General features: G+C 36.6%; 2 protein-coding genes across 4 annotated transcripts in view; one reads left to right on the top strand and one right to left on the bottom strand.

Annotated features, from left to right (window-relative positions):
- The window catches only part of nckap1 (NCK-associated protein 1), a 48,501-nt gene extending 43,065 nt beyond the window's left edge, over positions 1-5,436 (bottom strand). For both annotated transcript variants that reach the window (XM_053333674.1, XM_053333673.1), the window contains exon 1: positions 5,154-5,436. In XM_053333674.1, the coding sequence (XP_053189649.1) occupies positions 5,154-5,261 (108 nt within the window). In that variant the 5' untranslated portion in view covers positions 5,262-5,436. The remainder of the gene's footprint in view (positions 1-5,153) is intronic.
- A 1,078-nt stretch (positions 5,437-6,514) lies between these two features.
- LOC128372408 (dual specificity protein phosphatase 19-like) overlaps positions 6,515-15,865 on the top strand; it is a 25,780-nt gene continuing 16,429 nt past the window's right edge. The window contains exons 1-2 of one of the 2 annotated variants that reach the window (XM_053332443.1): positions 6,515-6,645; positions 7,003-7,280. In XM_053332443.1, coding sequence (XP_053188418.1) covers positions 7,055-7,280 — 226 coding nt within the window. In that variant the 5' untranslated portion in view covers positions 6,515-6,645; positions 7,003-7,054. The remainder of the gene's footprint in view (positions 6,646-7,002; positions 7,281-15,865) is intronic. The other variant, XM_053332442.1, reaches the window with a different exon arrangement.

Raw genomic sequence — 15,865 nt, forward strand, 5'->3', positions numbered from 1 at the left:
TCAGGGAGTACTTTCTAAATGTCATTATATTGTTGTCTGATCCTCAATATGATGACAATAAAGTTACTTTTATAACTAACTAAACTAAATAACAAAAAAGAGAAAACATACATTAAAATTCACTAATATTGAATTAAGAAAAAGGATCAAATATACATTAAATGCCGCCTATATAACTTAAAATAAATATCGGTACATATCAGACAACATATATGCCGATATCAATATAATCAGTGATAGGCTGATATCTGCCAATTATATCGACATTTATGTTTATATATAAAAATTAACAGATCAGTTTATATTGACTTTCCTTTTATTTTATAAGCAGTTTAACAGTTTAGATTTTTATTATAGCTTCATTACAGACTGAATAAGTTAACCTCCTGAGACCCGAGCATTTGTTTGGTTTGGTTTTTAATCTGTCCTAGATATTTAGGATTAGTATGAAAAATGATAAGCACAAAAATTAAGCTTTGTCACTGAACAGGAGGTAGTTTTTAAAATAAATAATGTCCTCATATGGAGGACGATGGGTTTATTTCACAGTATAACACAATTCATTTACGAGTGTATTTCCTTTTATTTATATTTTCTCTTTGAACGAATGATAAAGTCCCAATATTCTTGATTAGCAGTGTCGTAGCTTGTTGCTATTGGTAAAATTATTCAAATCTGTGCAGCATATCAAACTACAAACATTATTAAACATAAATCAAACATAAATTCATTTGATATGGTTATGTACTTGGGATCGGCTGTTAATTGAGTTGGCCAAGATGGCTGCCAATTAATATACTTATCAATTAATTAATTAAATATATTGTACTTTTTCTACAACCAAGTGGCATAGAAAGGTTTGTATGAACGAGGCCAGCAGGTCAAAGTTAAGCAGAATAAACTACAAACATTATTAGGCATAAATTAACAAGTTTCAACCATTGAATTTGATAAGGTTTTGTATCTGGTTCACTTTGGCTGTAGACAGACTGTTGATTGACTTGGCCAAGATGGCTGCCAATTAATATACTAATCAATTAATTAATTAAATATATAGTACTTTTTCTACAACTACGTGGCACAAAAAGGTCAAAATTAAGCAGATTAAAGTATAAAAGTCCAGCAAACCTAAAATGTAATGTCCCCATATGAGAACGCGGGGTCACTGGAGGATCATTTAAAGCATCTCTTTGCTGATTAGTTTATTTTTTTGTGGGATATAAAGTATTAGTGGAGCTTTGAGTTGAGATTATTTTGACACAGCATAGCCTCCTGTCCTCTGAGGTTTGTAAGTCCTGAACCTGAACCTGAACCTATTTATTATTGAGTCTCTAGTGATTCATGATTCATACAAACTCCGACCATCATATATACTTATAGTTTTAACCTGGTCTTGTTAGCTAGCTGCACACTGGCTTAAGAGCCTACGGTGAGGTTAACCTGAGGGTGAGGAAGTTAAATAAATACCCTGGAAGCGCCGTGTGTAAGAGACAACAAAATAAATAAATAAATAAAAGATGTTAGAAGATTTACTGACTTAAAAAAAAATAATAATAAAATTTAAAAAGCACAGCAAACAAAATAAAATGTAATGCCACTCAGCCAAGGATTAATAAAAAGAGACATTATTATTATTATTTTTTAAAAGGTTTTCTGCAACTTTAGTCGATGAATAAATGTCAATGAGGATGAATATGCAGAGAATAAGAAAAGAAAAAATAAATATATTGCGATGTGATCTTGATGATGATGATGATGATACTTATTACCGTTTTAAATGAGGATGGATTAACTCGCTCCCAAAAGGTAGAAACCGATAACAAGTCTGTCATCTGTGCGTTCGTTAAGAAACATAACGACTCAACTGATGATAAATGAATAATTAAGACACAATTAATATGTGAATTTTAAATATTTTAACATTAATCTCCAATTTGGTGTTTAATTAATACCAAAATCTTATTTATATTCCTTATTAATATCACAGATTATTGTCCTGGTTCTTCATTTCTAGCTTTTGGGGGTGAAGCTGTTAATATACAGATGCTGAAAGTTGTTGTTTTTTAAATATCTTGACATAAAAATGACTTAAAAAATGACATGGAAAGTATTTTGAGGCATGTTTCTGAAGTAGAGTGAGTGAGATATATAGATATGAAGATGATGGGGACAGACAGAAAGAAAAAAAGGAAGGAAGGAAGGAAGGAAAGGAGGGAGGAAAGGAAGGGCGTATATAAAGAAGAGTAATCAGCAGCATAAATCTCTCTGTTTCTCTCTCTTGTGTGTGTCTCATAGCTCATACTGTCTTCTAAATAACTTCAGATGTGAGGATAAAAACAACATGTGTATCGAGGGGAATCACTTCTTTCTTTTTTTTTAAAGATTTTTGACTCATGTTGGCTTCAAATGATCCAAAAATAACTCCTTTGGAAATAAGTGCACATCAGTGTAATATGACTCAAAATGCCAATAAATAGGAAACAGTATGAGCTTTCAGACAGTTTTAACTTCTATGCTGCTCTCTTTAAAAAAAACTTTTAGTAGGACTATGACTGACCTCTCTCTCTCTCTCTCTCTCTCGCCCTCTTTTTTCTCTTTATTCATCACACATAATGAAGCACACAAACAAACCCACTACTCATTTCCTCCCACAAACCCACTGGTGTCATCACTACTACTACTACTACTACTGCTGCTGCTGCTGCTGCTGCTGCTATACTCACAATGCCAAGATTTGGTGGAGTTAGTTAATACATTTATTATATTTTCATATATTGTGTTTAAGAGGGGGGATTGTAGCAGCAGATTTAACATTTTCTGCCTTTCTTTTCTTCGTAATATCACTGAAAATGGGTTGAAATATTAAATGCTACACATATAGAGCTGATAGGACTAGTTAAAGGAAAGGTTCACAATGTTTTTAAGTGTCTTAAAATAGATGTCTGGTGTCTAAATGAAAAGTGAAAGTGGTTTTTCCTCTCTGTAATCATTCCTCCTGTTCATACTGGTAATTACAAGGCATTTAAAAGTTAGTGTGAAGCAAATATGAAGTTGATATCTGACACATTTACAGTCTTTTTAAGCATCAAATTCCCTTTTTGTGTTTCCCTGTTGAGCTGTGGTGGAGGTATAGTAACAAAAAGAGGGACTTTGGTACCAAAAACATGTTAACGTTGAAGGATATCTACTTGATTTGACTCATTTTGGCTCATCTGAGGCTTTATATTAGCTTCAGATCAACTTTTAAATACATTTTCAACTCACTAGGTTTCTTTTCTGGAGCTTTCAACCACCTGTCAGTCTTCATCGGCTGACTTGAGTTTTGTCAGCGTGAGATTTGGTTGAAAGATGCAGAAAAAGTTAGTTAGGATTTAGTTGTAGGGACCTTTTCTTCATGAAAAGTAGGTATACATGACTGATACTAATGTTTACAGGTAACTGTAATTGTACAAAAGAGCACAATTATATTGAAAGCTAACAAAATAATCAGTTTTATCTGTTAAAATGACTGAAAGATATCTACTTGATTTGACTCATTTGGACTTTTAAGCTTCATATCAGCTCCAGATCAACTTTTAAATACATTTTTGCAGAAAATGAGGACTGTAGATTTTGTCCTTCATCATTTTACATTATAAATTCATTATAAAAAGTAGCTTCTTTATTTGATCAGTTCATTATTTATTATTTATTCAGTATATTCAGTACAGTAAGCAACTCCTGCTTGTTACAGCTGGGGTAGATTACACACTGAGAAAACAGCTACTTGCCCCTCTATGTGTTCATATATCTTATTCTGTCTTTATAATACACTGATTTTATTTATTTTAAGGACAGTTTTTATTAATCATATTGCCCTCTGTTGGCATATTATGATGTAAATGTATTAATATTACTTCACAGTAGCTAATCTTACTACAATTTACCTGTTAATGATTAATCTTAATAAGGGAAAGGAGATAAATTAGGTGTGTATAAAACAAGCCTGTCACTTACATTTATGTATTTATGTGAGGAAGCTACCAGCAGCCAAGCTATGTTTTATAATAGAAAAAAATCTGATTAATGTGCGTTATAAAAGATTAATCTCCTTTTATTTCCCCACAAAATGAGAACTGTAGATTTTGTCCTCCATCACTTACATTGTAAATTCATTATAAAGAGACTTTCTAATGGTCAGTATGAACAGGAGGAATGATTACAGCAAGAAAAAAATATATATTTCTGTGTTAATTTGGGCACCTGGCTATTATTTTAAGACAGTCCCTCCTTTATTTGATCAGTTCACTATTAGTCATCTATCCAGTTCAGCTGGGGTAGAATACACACATAAAAACAGCTTATATTTTCTATAGCTTTTACTTATTTAAGAATACACTGATTTTATTTATTTTTAAGGGCATTTTTATTAATCATATTGCCCTCTGATGGCTTAGTATGATGTGAATTTATTGATATTACTTCACAGTAGCTAATAGTAACTATAACTTACCTGTAAATGATTAATCTTAATAAGGAAAGGGAGATAAATTAAGTGTTTAAAATAATTATATTTATGTGAGGAAGCTACAAGCAGCCAGACTATGTTTTTATTATAGAAATAAACCTGATTAATATGTGTGTCATATAAAAGATTAAAGCATAAAGCTGCTGTCTGTGCCTGTGTGTTGTTTTTTTTTTTTTGGTGTGGAGCAGAGACGACGCCCGACTGTGTTAGCATTTAGCAGCTGGTTAGCCTGTTAGCATCGAGCTAACCCTAACCCATTGAGATAAATCGTTAGCATTGAGCAGCTGGCTAGCATTCAGCTAACCTGCTAATATCGAGCTAACCCGTTAGCATTGAGCTATCCCAACCGCCGCCATTACCAGGCCCTGAACGGGGAGGGGTGTTTTGTCTTTTATTCCCAATTTAACACTTTAATCTTAACCTGAGCTTTCTATTTAATACACATATATCACACTGCTCATTATAAATATTTAAAATCCCTCTTAAATCACGTCTACGTCGTTGAAATCATCGGCTAACTTTTTTACCGCAAGCTAACGCGATAGCTACACACACACAGCTAGCATCAGAGAGCTAAACATTAGAGATGCTTTAAAATGTATAATATATATTAACTGTATGTAGGCAGTTGGGTGTGTGTGCGAACCTTTTTGATGTTGTATACACGGGTCAGCATCCCGACGCCTCTGTCGTTGAGGATGGTGAGCTTTTCAGCCAGTTTCTGCTGGCTGGGTTGGATCACTCCCCGAGACATCTTCAGCTTTGTGTAGTGTTCAGGGGGTTAAAAAAATCTGCTAATTAAAGTCCTGGGAAAAAAAACAATATATAATAGTACACAAAAAAAGGCAAAAGAGAGGAATAGAAGCAGTGGGTTTGTGTAGTTGTTAGATTTTTTTGTCGCCCATGTTCATGACAGTGCTCCACCCCTCTTCTTCTCCTCCCTCTCCGTCGCTCCTGCTCGGTGTGTTTTTAGGGATGAGGAGGGTTTCGGGAGTGAGGCGTTCAGGGACTCCTCGTTACAATCAAAACACTTTTTAAAAAATTGGTTCATTTGTTGAAATAAAAAGTGAGATATATATATATATATATATATATATATTAGAATTAAATTAAAATAAAACACATGTGCATTTGGGTCATTAGGTTTTTTTTGTGTCTAAGCGGTTTAGTCAAATTTAAAGGGGTTACATTTTGAAAATAAATGTATGAATAATTTGCACACATCCTTTTTTTGTGGACCCAGCATATAATTTTAAAACATTTTGAGAGAGAATTATGGGAAAAAACTAAATAAATAATAAAACACATGTGCAGGTGAGGATGAAACCCACTATCTTAAAACTCCACTTATAAGAGATTACACTGTACTTTATTATTAGGATCCCCATCAGCTAGTCTTCCAAAACAGAAAGAGGTCAATGACGAGGGTTTGGTGTAACCATAAACAACTTTATTCTGAATATTAAAACTTGTACCTGTAGCAATCAGACTTTACAATGATAACGTCATTAGATAGTGACGGAGCACTGCAATAATTCTTAATTAATATAATTTTCTTGTATATTTTTGCTTAGTTTTTATAACTTTTAGTGTTTTTGGTATATATTATTTGTTGTTATTTATTTATGTATTTGTGTTTATTTTTGATTATATGTTTGAGCTATTAAACAAAACAGATCAAAACATAACTAAGCAGAGGAGGAGGAAGAGAAATGTTCATGGAAAAGAAATGTCTTTAACTCAGACTTGAATGTAGAAAAAGAATATTTATGTACTTTTACTTTAGTATGATTTTTTATTTTTAAGACTTTTACTTATAATAGAGTATTTTTACATTTTGATATTAGTATTTTTACTTAAGGATGTGATTCTTTCTTCCACCACTGTTCATTTCAGCCTAGTGAATCCTACAATTTACTATTTTACTCAGAGTACCTAAACGCATCGCCGTGTTGACGCAGCTTCCGACTCAGCTGTCAGTTCAGCCTTTATTATTCCTGCTACACAGCCTGAGTTTCTGTCATATATTCACCCATTATTAACACATACAGCTGCAGTAGTTTTACATCCAGACTTACAGCAATGATGATCTAGCTTTATTGGGAACAGGTCGCTTCAATTCTGCACAATTAGAAAAGGTACGTGCGCGAAATAGTGAAACAAAAATGTAAACGCTGCATGATGTGTTCATAATCATCCATTATCTACTTCTGTTACATACCTCAGTGTTAAATCAAGACTTTATAATGTGTATTGAAGGTGGCTGTGAGAGTAAATGTGCCTCAAAAAGCTTTAAGGCTATAAATAAATCAAACCGTGCAGCATGTATCTACTGCAGCTGGAGCATGCTGTCAAACTCAAAATAGACTCAAAAATACTGTAAAAGTTGTTTATTTTTTGGTCGAGCAAATGAGAATCTGTAATGTATCTTTACATCTAAACAATCAATCTAAATATTAGTAGTAATCTGTTGAACTCCCCTCTGAAAACTTTAGGTTGTCTTGCAGCTGCTGCCCTGTTGACCTCCTTCCTCCCCCTCCTGCTGTGATGCATTCACTGGCTCAGGAGATCCAGGGCTTCTCCAAAAGCAACCTGAAGAAACAGAGCACCTATGTTACCACGGTGATGGGCAAGAGGATGCTGGAGAGGAGGAGTGATGAAGGAGACGGAGAGGAGCAGGTTGAAGAGCTGGTGGAAGGAAGTGGATGTGGATTTGTAGAAGATGAAAGACTCGACCTTCAAGTTGGTGTCGTTAGACCCTTTTTACTACTAGGTAATACTGACTACTACAATTATTACTACTAGGTAATACTGACTACTACAATTATTACTACTAGGTAATACTGACTACTTCAATTAGTACTACTAGGTAATACTGACTACTACAATTATTACTACTAGGTAATACTGACTACTACAATTATTACTACTAGGTAATACTGACTACTTCAATTAGTACTACTAGGTAATACTGACTACTACAATTATTACTACTAGGTAATACTGACTACTACAATTATTACTACTAGGTAATACTGACTACTTCAATTATCACTACTAGGTAATACTGACTACTACAATTAGTACTACTAGGTAATACTGACTACTTCAATTAGTACTACTAGGTAATACTGACTACTACAATTATTACTACTAGGTAATACTGACTACTACAATTAGTACTACTAGGTAATACTGACTACTACAATTATTACTACTAGCTAATACTGACTACTACAATTAGTACTACTAGGTAATACTGACTACTACAATTAGTACTACTAGCTAATACTGACTACTACAATTATCACTACTAGGTAATACTGACTACTACAATTATCACTACTAGGTAATACTGACTACTACAATTAGTACTACTAGTGCTAGTATTTTTAACATTTGGTAGGCTTCAGGTTCTCTCAGCATGACTGTACACTTAACTTGTATACTTTTACCATTATTAATCTACTATTACTTTAACTACTACTTATGCTTTATAGTACATACTATATAATATACTGCATTTACAGCAAGTTTTACTGCTACTACAGCTCCATGTATTCCTATGTTTACTACTATAACTGCTATCACTACTGCTGCTGCTACTTCTAGCACCTTTTGAGCACCTTTACAACACTTCTTACTTCTCCTGTAATACTTCTAATAAATCTCCAACATTACTATTACTACTGCTGCTGCTGCTTCCTCTGCAACTATTACTTCATCTAAAACTAATATGACTACTACAACTCGCATAACAGCTAGTATTAGTACTACTACTAACAGTATTAAGTGGTATTACTATATACTACATAATATGACTACTGCGACTACTATACATACAAGAGTTCAGCTGTTCAGTTGCCGCTATTTTTAGTACTACCAGGAGTAAGGAGAGTCCAGTCTTCTTACCCCTGGTAGTCATGACGACAACATTCAAGTATACTTATATGTTGTAGTCATGACTAATGCTACTCATGACTTGAATAATATTTATGTGAAAATGAAAGTACAAAAGTATGTTTTTAAGTAACAGTACAGTCACCATGAAAGGTCTCATACAGTATTTTGATCATTTTAATGAAAAATAAAAAAAATAGAAAAAGATTGCATCAAAAAAATACCAGATGTTGAAGTATAAGGTCTGATTTTAAGATCATACTTACTTTTTCAATGAGGTAACTTTCTTATATACTGTATATATATATAATATGTAAAGTACTGTGATAACTTGAGCTTACTAGCATTTTCCAGAGCTTTTTAAAAATCATATTTAACACTAACTTATTTTCATTATCGATTAATCTGTCAATTATTTTCTCAATGAAGTGATCAGTCGTTTAATTTAAATCAATCAATCAAAGCTTATTTGCAACCAACAGATAATCAGTTTACTGTCATAGAAGAGTAAAGAAACCAGGAAATAGTCACATTTAAGACATAAAAGTATGTTTTTGAGTAACAGTTCAGTCTCATACAGTATTTTGATCATTTTAATGAAACACTAAAAAATACCTTTCCTTTGCAAAAAGATTGCATTGAAAAAACTACAAGGGGAAAATGACTATAAGTAAAATATAATGATTTTGAAGTATAAGGACTAAGGTCTGATATTAACATCGTACTTACTCTTTCAATGAGGGTAACTTTCTTAGTACTTCACATATTATATATATATACAGTATATGTAATAACTTGAGCTTACTAGCACTTTCCAGAGTTTTTTAAAAACCATATAACAGTAGGGCGGTAATTAATTATTATTTATTATCGATTAATCTGTCAGTTATTTTCTCAATTAATTGGGTTAGGGTTGGTCGTTTGATTTCAATCAATCAATCAAAGCTGATTTGCAATTTACAGATAATCAGTTTTCTGTCATAGAAGAGTAAAGAAACCAGAAAATATTCACATGTAAGAAGCTTGAATCAGAGAATTTAAACAAATAATCAATTATTAAAGCCTCCTTGTTACTGATGATCTAAGTATGATAGTTTGGTCACATGATAACAGATGATCCTAAATAAATAAACTACTGCTACTGCGATCATTAATACTCCCACCACCACTACCAGCTCTGTAATAATATAACGTCTCTGCTGTCACGGACCAACAGTGTATTGATTTAAATCTCTTTCACTGCTGACTTATTAAATCCATTTTACACACAGAGATGTTAAAGCATGTATGTAGAGATCTGGTTACAGCGGGGGAAGACTCTCTGGAGCTTTTGGGTTTTTAGTTTCCAATAGTACTGCTGAGAGAGAGAGAGAGAGAGAGAGAGAGAGAGAGAGAGAGAGAGAGAGAGAGAGAGAGAGGGGGGGGGGGGGGGGGGGGAGAGAGAGAGAGAGAGAGAGAGAGAGAGAGAGAGAGGAGAGGGAGAGAGAGAGAGAGAGAGAGAGAGATACATAGATAGATAGATAGATGGGGGGTGGATGGATGGAGTGATGGAGGGAAGGAAGGAGGTAAGGAAAGAAGGGAGGAAGAAGGAGGAAGGGAGAAAGGAAAGAAGGGAGGCAGGAGGAAGGAGGGAGGGAGGAAAGAAGGAAGGAAAGGAGGGAGGAAGAAGGAAGGAAAGGAGGGAGGAAAGAAAGAAGGAAAGGAAGGATGGAGGAAAGAAGGAAGGAAAGGAGGGAAGGAAAGAAGGGAGGAAGAAGGAAGGAAAGAGGGAGGGAGGAAAGAAGGAAGGAAAGGAGGGAGAAAGAAGAAAGGAGGGAGGAAGAAGGAAGGAAAGGAGGGAGGGAGGAAGGAAAGGAGGGATGGAGGGAAGAAAGGAAGGAGGGAAGGAAGGAAAGAAGGAAGGAAGGAAGGAGGGAGGGAGGGAGAAAGGAAAAGAGGAAGGGAGGAAGGAGCTCGGTGATAGTTTGTTCCTATTAATAAATAAATAAAAACAAAATCAATGTCATTATTCTTGAGTTAGTCTCAGGGAACGGGGGGGGGGGGGGGGGGTGTCGGGGGTCGGGGGTCTACGCTGACACCTTCACATGTCAGCATGAGTCCGACCCGCTGACGAGTCCTTGAGCCTGACATTGACCCCCCCACCCCCCCCCCCCCCCCCCCCCCCTCTCAGCTCGGAGTGCCGTCGTACTGTAGCCGTCGCTGAGATTTGACTTCACGGCAGGAGAGAATGAAAAGAGAATCTCTCAGCAGGGATCAATAAGATATTACATCTGTTAGTCTCATTAGAGGTGACTCTTTCTTCTTTCCTCCCATCCTTCCTTCCGTCTGGACTTCCTCCATCCCCCTTTCTTCTTCTTCTCTTCTTTCCTCCTTCATCCTTCGTTCCTTCCTTCCTACCTCCTTATTCTTTCCTCCCTCCCTCCTTCTCTCTTTCTTTCCTCTGTCCTTCTTTCATACCCTTCTTCCTTCCTTCTTTCATTTCCTCCCTCCTTTCCTTCCTTCTTCCTCCCTCCTTTCCTTCCTTATTCCTTCCCTCCGTTACTTCCTCCCTCCCTCCTTCCTTCCTCCCACCTTTCCTTCCGTCTTCCCACCTTCCTCCTTTCCTTTCCTTCCTCCCTCCTTTCCTTTCTTATTCCTCCCTCCCTCCTTCTCTCTTTCTTTCCTCTGTCCTTCTTTCATACCTTCCTTCTTTACTTTCCTCCATTCTTCCTTCCTCCCTCCCTCCTTCTCTCTTTCTTTCCTCTATCCTTCTTTCCTTTCCTCCCTTCTTTCCTCCCTCCTTACTTCCTTCTTCCTTTCCTCCCTTCCTTCTTCCTTCCTTCTTTCCTTTCTCCCTCCTTTCCTTCCTTATTCCTTCTTCTTCTTCTCCCCCTCCTTCTCTCTTTCTTTCCTCTGTCCTTCTTTCATACCTTCCTTCCTTCCTTTCCTCCCTTCTTCCTTCCTCCCTCCTTTCTTTTCCTCCCTTCCTCCCTTCTTTCCTTTCCTTTCCTCCCTCCTTTCCTTCCTTCTTCCTTCCTTCCTTGACTCGAGGACAACAGGAGGGTTAAACTGAGGCTCATTTCTCCCAAAATATGAGCTGAGTTATTCTCCGTCTCCATCTTTACTTCGGGTGATGCTGCCTCGTGACATCGACCTGTTTCGACAACCTTTCAGGATCATCCTCTTTTTTAAAGGTCTGCAGTAAATCAAGCTTTTAGAAACTAGTGACAGGCTTATCTAATAGTTCTAACTGTTCCTTCCTTCCTTCCTTCCTTCCCTCCCTCTTTCCTTCTTCCCTTCCTTCTGTCCTTTTTTCCTTCCCTCCCTCTTTCCTTCCTTCCTTCTGTCCTTTTTTCCTTCCCTCCCTCCCTCCTTCCTTCCTTCTGTCCTTTTTTCCTTCCCTCCCTCCCTCCTTCCCTTCCTTCTGTCCTTTTTCCTTCCCTCCCTCCCTCCTTCCTTTCCTCCTTTCATTCTTTCCTTCCTCCCTCCCTCCTTCCTTCCTTCCGTCTGTCCTTCCTTCCCTCCTCCCTCCCTCCTTCCTTCCTTCCTCCCTCCCTCCCTCCCTTCCCTCCGTCTGTCCTTCCTTCCCTCCTCCCTCCCTCCTACCTTCCTTCTTCCTCCTTTCCTCTAGGACAACAGGAGGGTTAATGTGTTCTTCTTTTGTCCGAACCGTGTTTCAGACTCATTCAACTTGGCAAGCAGCTTTTTGTCCGTGAAGCTCTCGTCACAGTCGTCATTTCATGTAAGATAAAATAAAAAAAGGCTTTGAGAGAGCAGACGTGACTTCCTGCCTGCATACTTTAATGCAGAGACGTCAAACTCATTTTCATTCAAGGGCCACATACAGACCAATTTGATCTCATGTGGGCCGGATCATTAAAAAGATGGAAGGAAGGAAGGGAGGAAGGGAGGAAGGAAGGAAGGAAGGGAGGGAGGGAGGGAGGGAGGGAGGAGAAAGGAGTCAAGGAGTGAGGAAGGAAGGGGAAGATGGAAGGAAGAAAGAAAGGACAAATGGAAGGAAAAGGAAGGAAGGAAGGAAGGAAAAGAAGACAGAAAGGACAGATGGAGGAAGAAAGGAACGAAGGGAGGGAGAAAGGAGTCAAGGAGTGAGGAAGGTAGGGAAGATGGAAGAAGAAAGGACAAATGGAAGGAGGAGAAGGAAGAAAAGATGGAAGGAAGGAATGAAGGAAGGAAGGAAGGAAAAGAAGACAGAAAGGACAGATGGAAAGAAGAAAGGAAGGGGAAATGGAAGGAAGGAAGGAAGGAAAAGAAGGAAGAGAAGACAGGAAAAAAAGATGGAAGGAAGGAAAGAAGACAGGAAGGAAGGAAAGAAGGAAAGAAGACAGGAAGGAAGGAAAGAAGACAGGAAGGAAGGAAAGAAGACAGGAAGGAAGGAAGGAAGGAAGCAAAAGAAGACAGAAAGGACAGATGGAAGGAAGAAAGGAAGGGAAATGGAAGGAAGGATGGAAAAGAAAGAAGAGAAGACAGAAAGAAAGATGGAAGGAAGGAAGGAACAAAGAAAGAAAAGGAGGAAGGAAGGAAAGAAGACAGGGAGGAAGGAAGGAAAGAAGACAGAAAGGACAGATGGACGGAAGAAAGGAAGGGAAATGGAAGGAAGGATGGAAAAGAAGGAAGAGAAGGCAGAAAGAAAAGATGGAAGGAAGGAAGGAACAAAGAAAGAAAAGGAGGAAGAAGGAGAAAGAAGACAGAAGGACAGATGAAGGAAGGAAGGAAAGAAAAGAAGACATAAAGAAAAGATGGAAGGAATTAAGTAACAAAGAATGAAAAGAAGGAAGGAAAAGAAGACAGGAAGTGGGCCGGGGTCATCATATTGCGCAATCTTCCCCAACAGGTAGAAGTTTTCCCTGGAAGTAAAAGTTAATATTTCCATTTTTAAAGGAGCATTTTAAGGACTTCTCGTCTATTTTGGATAAAAAGTTGAGATTTAAAGTTCATTATTGACCCCAGAGACACTTTTCATGGTTACTAGGCAACCACCATCTACCGAGGAAGACTATAATAAAGACGAAAAGCTAAATAAAAGCTACTAATAGACTTTGTTAACTCATGAACTAACTTGCTATGTTACTAATAAAGCATGTAATAATTACTCCATCTCGCCTTCTTCATTAAGCTTATTAAGATCAATTTAACACATTAAAAACAGCTGAAAGTAAAAAGTTAAGTATGTGAAGTACTAAGTGTTGAATTTAAGGAGGATTTTTCATGAATCTGTTAATTAATAAGTTAAATTCAGGTCACATTAAGTTAAAAGATGACCCAAATGCATTTATTAAGTATGTAAATACCTTTATGGACGTTTGGTCCCATTGCTTCCTGGATTATAATATGACTCAATGTTTAAAGAAAAGCTATTAATGAACTTTGTGATGAGATCGTTCTGTCGACTACTGTCTCAATAAAGCCAGTGATAAGTGAAAATTAGTGTAAAGACTAAATAAATGCTCCATCCTGTCTTCTTTATCAAGCTTATTTGGATCAATTTACACATTAAAAACAGCAGAATTAAAAAATAATGCAGCATTTTAAATAGAAGTTAATAATAAAAGTTAAAAATGACCCAAATGCATTATTATAAGCATGTTTGTGCCCTTTGTTTATTCATGTGAATTAAATTAACACATTAAAAACAGCAAAAAAAAAAAAAAAATAAAGCAGGTTTTATTACTTTATATAGAATTAAAGGACATTATAAATAGAAGTTAATAATAAGAAGTAAAAAAAAAGGTAAAGAAAAGCTACTAATGAACCTAAAGACTAAATAAATGCTCCATCCTGTTTTCTTTATTAAGCTTATGAGATCAATTCAAACATTAAAAACTGCAAAAATTAAAAAATAAAGCAGCATTTTAAATAGAAGTTAATAATAAGAAGTTAAAAATGACCCACATGCATTATTATAAGTATGTAAATGCCCTTTGTGACAGATGTATTTAAAAATAACTATCTCAAATAAGCAAGTGATAAGTGAAATTAGTGTAAAGACTTAAAAAAGGCTCCATCCTGAGAGCAATTTACCACATTAAAAACAGCAAAAATATAAAAATTAAGCAGGTTTTATTACTTTATATAGAATTAACAGACATTTTTAAATAGAAGTTAATAAATAAGAAGTTAAAAAATGACCTAAATGTATTATTATAAGTATGTTTATGCCCTTTGTTTGTCCATGTGAATTAAATTAACACATTAAAAACAGCAAAAAATAAAAAATTAAGCAGGTTTTATTACTTTATAGTAATACTTTTAGTTAAAGAAAAGCTACTAATGAACCTAAAGACTAAATAAATGCTCCATCTTGTGTTCATGGGATCAATTCAACTTATTAAAAACAGCAAAAATATAAAAATTAAGCAGGTTTTATTAATAAAAAGTAAAAAAATGACCCAAATGTATTATTATAAGTATGTTTGTACCCCTTTGTGACACTAGTATTTAAAAATAAACACATAAATAAAAAATGCCCCTAAAGTCCTGCATCACCCTTCACAGATATGTCGATTCAAATCTTCTCCTTCTAACAGAGATGAGGCGTATCGGGGAGGAGGAGGAAGAGGAGGAGGAGGAGGAGGAAGAAGAGGAAGAGGAGGGGAGGGGGGGGGGGGTTATTTTCCAATCCAAAGTCTCTCTCTCTATCTGCTGGATTTAGATCCACTTCTCAACACCACGGCTCCGGCATTATGTGGAAGTGGCTTAGCTAATGCAAAGAGTGGTAAATGTGGTTACTTTGAAGACGGCACGCTGTGAGCCGCCGCCGCCGCTGCTCCGTATATCCACTCTGGAAATCTGGAGGAAGGAAAAGGAAGGAAGAAAACCCCCCCCACTCCCTCCTCCCCCTCCTCCCTCCATCATCTTCCATTTCCTGCCCATCTCTTCCACTTAATTATCCGTCTCCTGCTATGTAACGCCACCACCGTCGCCGCCGCCTTTATGGAGGAAGAGAAGAAAAAAAAAAGAAAAGTTATTTGACAAATTGAACGTGACATTTGCTCTTTTCTCTCTCCCTCTCTGTCTCCCCCCTCCCTCTCTCTCTCTCTCTTATTCTCTCTCTCTCTCTCCCTCTCTCTTCTCTATCTCTTTTTTGACTTTTTTCCCTCAGTGATTTTCTGCTTTTTTCTTCTCTCTCTCTCTCTCTCTTATTCTCTCTCTCTCTCTCCACCTCTCTCTCTCTCTCCCCCTCTCTCTCTCTCTCTTATTCTCTCTCTCCCCCCCTCTCTCTCTCTCTCTTCCTCTCCCCCCCTCTCTCTCTCGACTTTTTTCCCTCAGTGATTATCTGCTTTTTTTCTTCTCTCTCTCTCTCTCTCTCTCCCTCTCTCTCTTCTCTCTCTCTCTCTCTCTCTTGTTCTCTCTCTCTCTCTCTCGACTTTTTTCCCTCAGTGATTATCTGCTTTTTCCTCTCTCTGCTGTCTCTCTCTCTTATTCTCTCTCTCTCCCTCTCCCTCTCTTTTATTCTCTCTC

This window comes from Scomber japonicus, chromosome 14, assembly GCF_027409825.1.
Source record: "Scomber japonicus isolate fScoJap1 chromosome 14, fScoJap1.pri, whole genome shotgun sequence".
NCBI classification, from domain to species: Eukaryota; Metazoa; Chordata; class Actinopteri; order Scombriformes; family Scombridae; genus Scomber; species Scomber japonicus.